We start from the raw sequence: 6,474 nt of genomic DNA, 5'->3' as shown, positions 1-6,474 counted from the left end.
GCTCCCCGCTCCCCGCTCCCGCCCGGGCTCAGTCGTCCTCGGCTCGCCATGGCCCGGAGCCTCCGCGGCCTCCCGCGGCGCGGCCTCTGGCTGCTGCTGGGTGAGTAGGGCCGGGGTCCCTGGGGGAGAGGGGCGGCGTGGGGCCCCAGGAATCGCGCGGGGGCTCGGGCACCGCTCCCGCGCACGCCCGGGAGCTCACGCCCGCACCTGTGCCCCGCGTGCTCCCAGGCACCTTGCACACTCGGCACCGGGGACGCCGCGTCCACGGGTAAGACGGAGACTCGGCGGTCACGCGCCGCACTTGCTGGTTTGCAGATAGCCCCGCTGGGATGTCCTTTGCAGCAATGAGACCAGCCTTCCCCCTCCAGCCGGCTCCGAACCTGCTTTTGTTTGCTTGTGAACTTGGCGCTTCTGTCTGCTAGAAATGCAGAGAGGGCCTCTCGGTGAGGAGGCTTTCTGTTCGGAGAGGTTATAAAACAAACCCAGGGACCGCGGGAGGAGTAGCGCAGCCCCCCGCGGAGCTGCCCCCGGCTTCCTGCCGTGGTGTGAGGACCCGTCCTAAATGCGCTAGCCACTGGACTCGGTTCATGCACTCACTCACTCTTGAAGGAAAACTAAATACAGGGCCCTGAAGCCGAGGAACCCAGCGGCCCAGAGACAGGCGGCCTGCAGCTGCCGCTGGGGGGCTTGTGGCCTCTCCCCAGAACAGGTGACGCTGGGCGAGAGCACCTGAGTGCGAGTCCGGAGGAGGGATGACCGGTGTGCCGATTGTGCAGGGGTGGGGGCAGCGGGGCTCCCTGCAGAGGTGCCCAGGGCCCCGGAGGAGAGGGACTTAGGGCAGCCGGCTGGCCAGGAGTCTCTGCATTTGTTAAAACCCTTAGCGTCTGCCTCCCTGCAATGTAATATGAAAACCCATCTTGCCTCTCCAAGCCTTTTAGCTCAAATTATGTGTCAAACAAAATCTTACAGTATTCCTCTCTTTTTGTGTTGGTATCCGTTTGGCTTGACACGGAACTCACTGTCTTAGTTTCCTAAGAAATGAACATGACTCTGCGAACGAGGCAGGAAGCCCGGATGTGTCTTTTTCTTTTTTTCTTTTAACATAACCAGCTAACTAAATCTCCTTACCGCTGCCCCGAGGCTGCACCCTCGAAGGCCTGTGTAAATAAACACTATTGTCACGATCGCATATAAAATCCTTCCTTGTTTTCCAAGAAAGTCATACATGTTCTGGGAGCCCAGCGTCCCATAATCTGAACACTATTCCGAGTGGTGGCTAATGTTACACCTTTATTTTCCAAGTAAACTCCACCTCACGAGGTGATCGGTAAACTCATGTCCTTGGAGCCCAGCAGTCATTAGCAGAATCACGGGGCACGCAGTGTTTTCTTCCCAGATTGTAGCGGTGGCCAGGTCTCCTTGGAGATGCAGATTCTGCTAACCAAAATAGCAGTGTGGAATTTCTTTCTTTCTTTTTTTTTAAAGTACGCTCGTCCATAGGCTCGAGATCGGATCCGTAACGTTTTTATGGGCTTTGTGTGCGCGCTTCTGTTTGCAGAAGACTCTGGTGGGACCACGTGCACTTTGTAAATTTCACAGATCGCCACCGAAGCCTTTTCCACCAACCGAAGAGCGGGTGTTTTGAGAGGAGCCAGGTTATTCCGTGATGGCCGTGTTTGTTGTAACCCCGTGTCGGTGAGCCCACCGTCACTCAGCGATGCCGTCCGCAGGGTCCTGCTTGTCCGTCCACCTGACAGGTGGACAGACAGGTGCCTCCCAGGGGTGGGGGGCGGGCGCATTGAGGGTTCTCTTGCAAGGCTGCCGTATTCATTGAAATGCATGGCTCTGTATAGATGACACTGCAAATGCTGACTGAGAGGCCACAGGAAATGCCCTCTATGTGACTGCTTCGGGTGGTCTCGCCGGTTTAAACCCAGAGGCAGGTCTCACCTCGAAAACCACTTGACGCTTGTTTGCTGATCAACTTGTTTGCGTGTTTGCTCACTCTCCCCGTGTATTTAACCACAGGGAGAAATTCCTGGATCTTTGTCTGCGTTCCATAGGCCCTTGCCAGTCATGCACGTTACGGCAGTCCCAGACCAGAGCTGTTGAGGGACCTTCTGTCCACACTGGAAGTGGTAGTGAGCCTCCCGCCAAGGAGGTGTTTTTGGTGGAATCCTTCCTTCTGCCAAATAGCTGGTTCTGGGCCTCCGGACTTTTTTCCCCCAGAAAGAACTGGCTCCCCAGCTCCTCCTCAGTCAGGACGGGGGTCTGGCGGAGTGGGTGATGTGCTGGCCCCTGGGCTGTGAATTCCAACACTGAGCCCCCGAGAGTGGAGCCCCAGGTTTGGCTGCCAGTGTGCCCCCCGCAGGGGGCAGGGCCCATCCCTCCCCAGGCCAGGCCCACCCAGCACAGTGGGCTCTCTACTCCGTGGGCCCCACCTCAGGCCTGTCCTCCGGGATTGCCTCAGAGAGGGCAGGGGACCCAGGATGAACCATCATTTTCTGCTGGAGCCATGGGGAGAAGCCCGCCCCCTCCCTCGGCCCATCTCCCAGCCCGGCTGCCACATCCCTGCCTGTGAGCACGACAGGATGGACAGACAGGTGCCTGGGGGACGGCAGGCAGCGGCGGGTTCTGAGGGCTCAGAAACCCGGAGCCTCTCCCCTCCTGGACCGAGGGAAGGCGGCCTGAGGGTGTGTGGAGGGAGGAGGAGTGGGAAGGGGAGAGGGGAGCCGGGGGAGGAGGCCGCTGCGCCCCGCTCTGCCCGATGGGGAGGCAGGTGATGCTGAGAGACGGGATGCGGAGGGACCCTGCCGCTCCCCCCACCCCTGCCCCCCGCCCACCGCCGACCTTCGGACAGGATGACCTGGGACTGAGTGACGTTCCGGAGACCCCGCCGGTTCTCAGTGAGGTGGTCACGTCAGCACAGCCCGTGTTCGTGTCCTGTTGACGTAGCGGCGTGAGTGCCGTCCCGGAGGCGGCTTCCCCCGAACACCGTTTTCTCTCAGTGTTTTCTTGGTCATGGAAAGACCGCGCTTCCTCCGTCATCTGAAGCAGGGGCTGTAACCCCCGGGGAGCGGGGGCCCCGGAGGTGCCGGGGACGGGGGCCCTGACCCTGAGCCGCACAGCCCGGCCTCCCTGCCCCGTTCCTCATCGGGCTCCACGCCTTCTCCTGTATTTCCTCCTCTGACAACGCTCTCCCTGCCACGGGCCGTCCCCACAGTGGGTTCTGGGACCTGTCCCGCCTGCCACTCTGCCCCCTGCCCCCCTCCAGATGTCTGTCTGCCTCCGGGAAGCCTTCCTGGGCTGCGCCCACCCGCCACCCCTGGGGCGGGAGGCCTCCTCCCTCTGGGTCTCTCAGGGGACCTGGGCAGGGCCCACCTGTGCCCTCCCGGCTCTGCACCGCTGTGCCCACAAGGCCCACGGGAGCCTGGGAGGGCAAAGGCAGCAGTCGGCCCAGGCAGGTAAGTGGGTGCTGATGGCTGCCATCTTGCCACAGTCGCTGACCAGTGGCCAGCTGGAAGGAAAGCAGCTCATGTGTCACGAAGCAAAACTCCGTGTCACGGGGGGGAAGAGGTCTAGAAAGCATAATCACTGCAGCCTGGTGACACTGATACCCGGGTTGACTTTCTCTCTGCATATGTGTTTATTGCTTCTAGAAGATTCCATGGGTGTGATGGTGAGAGAAAACATGGCTGCCGGCTGGGTAGATGGGCAGATAGGAGAGCGAAAGCCTTTCTCCTGGAAACTTCTATGTGTCCTGGAGCACAGTGGGTGGTGTCGCGTCACTGGGAGGGGGTTCGAGCAGGCAGCCCGGGCTGGAGGCCCCCCTGAGCTCCGGACGCCATCACCCCCCAAGAGCGGCCCGGCACGGCCGTCCCCGGGGCCGAGGCTGCGAAGCCCTTCCGTGTAAATGACGTGTATAAATAGTGCTCTTTGTGCAAAAGGAAACAAGCCGTGGGGGTAGGGCTGGGTGCGGGGCCCTTCTCCCGGGCCCTGAGCAGTTTGGGAAGAGCCCTCCAGATACCCAGGATGGTTATCTTGGAACTTTCTGGAAGCCTTGATAGCTGAAGTGTGGAGAGAAGAGGGCTTGGAACGGGGCTGGTGTTAGAGGCGGCCCCGAGCCTGTGGGCCCAGTAAGCCGTTCCGATTTCATGGAGGGGCCGTGGGGGAGCCTGGGGCGTGTTACGTGGATTGAAAGGGCCGAGGGGTGGAGGCAGGAGACCGGCGAGGGCTGGCAGGACGGGGTGCGGCCGGAGGTTTAGGTGGCAGGGGTGAGGCGGGGTGGGGGTCCACTGCAGGGCTGCCGGGCAGGACACACAGCCCCCACTCAGCTCAGATTTCAGATAAATGACCAACTATTTTCATATAAGCCTGTCTCATGGCATCCTTCCAAAAGTGCCTATATGGCCTTCAGGTTTGTTTTTTTTCTAATGTTTTATTTATTTATTTTTTTTTTTTGAGAGAGAGAGAGAGACAGAGCAGGAGCAGGGAAGGGTCAGAGAGAGAGGGAGACACAGAATCTGAAGCAGCTCCAGGCTCCAAGCTGTCAGCACAGAGCCCAACGCGGAGCTTGAACCCACAAACTGTGAGATCATGACCTGAGCCGAAGTCGGACGCTTAACTGACTGAGCCCCCCCCCTCCCCGGGCGCCCCTCTGGCATCCAGATCTACCTGGATGTCCTATATTTTGTTTGCAGAAGCTGGCAGCCCCTGTCACAGCAGCCACGGGGGGTTAGCTGTCCCCTTGGACAGTGAGAGACACTGGCAGGGAGGCAGCGCCCACACGAGCCCAGGGCACAGGAGACAGGTGTGGCCCGGAGAGACATTTGGGGCAGCATCCTGGTCGGAAAGGTGTGCGAACCACGGACAGAGGGGATGAAGGTGGAGTTCTGGCCGGGGACTAGAAGCCAAGTCCACGGAGAGACAGATGTGGCTCCTGGGCGCCACTGGGCACTTTGACAGGGGCAGCAGCCGTGGACCCCCTGAGAGAGGGGTCGGCCAGAGAGCCCCCGAGCCAGGCTGCCTCTGGAGCGCCCTGGTTTTAATATGCAGACCCCTGGTCCATTGGGAATGTCTGCCGGTTTTCTCGCTAAGTAGCTGTTGGGATTGGAATGGCAATTGCTCTGATTTATCGACCCATCGGGGAGGATTAGCGTCAAGACCACCTGGTCAGGAAGCGGCACGCGGTGCCCCCACCCCCCAGCAGGACCCCGTTTCTCCTGCGGGTTCCGAGCAGTCACTGCGGACGGGACCCTCTCCCCCATTTGTTTTCTCACTGGCCGCCGCTGGACCCCAGGCTTGTTTCTGTGTGTGGGTGGTGTGGCTGGTCGGCCCGCGCGGCCGTCTTCGGGTTCTGGGCTCGTCCTTCTCCCCTTGACTTTCTCAGACACATCATGAGATCATCTCAGGAAGCCTGAGCTTGCCGCCGCCGCCTGGCGGGGACCCTTCGTTCTGTTCTCTGCTCCCCCTGGCCTGGGGGGTGTCTGCTGAGTTGGGGGGGGCAGGACTGCCGGCAGCTGCCTGCCTTGCCCCCCGCCCCCCACGGCAGCATCTCGGATCTTCGGTCTTTCTCCTTTGGGGGCAAGATGCTTCTGTAGGTGATGTTGTCTTGGGCAGGGGTGGGGGAGGAGGCAATGAGAACGGGCCTTCCTCCCGTGTGTCGGCTGTTTTCTTGCCGTGAGGGAAGGACCGGCTCCTCGGGCGGAGCTGTGAGCCCCCCGGGGCTGGGGGCCGCTGGCCCACGGAGAGGGGACACGGGTGCAGCGAGGCGTGCCGGTGCGAGCCTTCCGGCCCTTCTGGGACAGACGGAGCCTCCCAGGTCTGCACTCCCGGGTCTGCTGGCCGCTGCCGTCCTGTTTGGCCCCGTTGTCGCGAAGTCAGGTGGCTCTGGTGCGCGGCGTTCCTGGCTTTGGGTTGTCCTACCGAGAGATGTGCAGGAACTTCACTCCTGTCCCTCTGTGTCAGGGAGAGACCCCCCCAAGAGCTGAGGGTCCCCACTTCCACCCGTGAAACCGCCTGGGTGAGAACAGACCCCTCCCCGGGCGTGGGGCCCTTGGGTGTCCTCGTTCTTAGAGCAACGCCCTCGCTTCGCATTTGCTGTGAACGTGTCCATTTTACCCAACGTGTAACGAGACAGATAATCTTATTTTTCTAATCGTATCTGCGGACACCCGCCCTCTTCCGGCCCAATTTGTGACCTGAGCGTTTCGTGTCTTCCTTGACCGAACCGGACACGCCGGACCTGTCGTCCGTCCCCCAGCCCTCCCCCTCAGACGACCAGTTCTTTCCCCTCAAATGCGGAATCCGTTTGCTTTGCTTCCTTGCAGTGACACTGGTCCAGTCCGCCCTCTGCTTGGCCTCTCAGCTGTGTCCCCAAGTTTCTGTCCAGTGGCCCCTGTTAACATTTTCTAGATTTTTGGTGTTTGTGGCTTTAATTTCCTCTTTAATTATTTGGAAGCAAGTTTTTTTTTT

The 6,474-nt window shown here is 60.5% G+C and overlaps 1 protein-coding gene across 1 annotated transcript in view; it reads left to right on the top strand.

Moving 5' to 3' along the window:
- Positions 1-6: 6 nt before the first annotated feature.
- Positions 7-6,474, top strand: part of RAMP1 (receptor activity modifying protein 1) — a 45,139-nt gene continuing 38,671 nt past the window's right edge. The window contains exon 1 of the mRNA XM_029933543.1: positions 7-100. Within this exon, the coding sequence (XP_029789403.1) occupies positions 49-100 (52 nt within the window). The 5' untranslated portion in view covers positions 7-48. The remainder of the gene's footprint in view (positions 101-6,474) is intronic.

Source organism: Suricata suricatta, chromosome 3 (genome assembly GCF_006229205.1).
Source record: "Suricata suricatta isolate VVHF042 chromosome 3, meerkat_22Aug2017_6uvM2_HiC, whole genome shotgun sequence".
NCBI classification, from domain to species: domain Eukaryota; kingdom Metazoa; phylum Chordata; class Mammalia; order Carnivora; family Herpestidae; genus Suricata; species Suricata suricatta.
The sequence above is the reverse complement of the archived record's forward strand: the minus strand, read 5'-3'. Positions and strand labels throughout refer to the sequence as shown.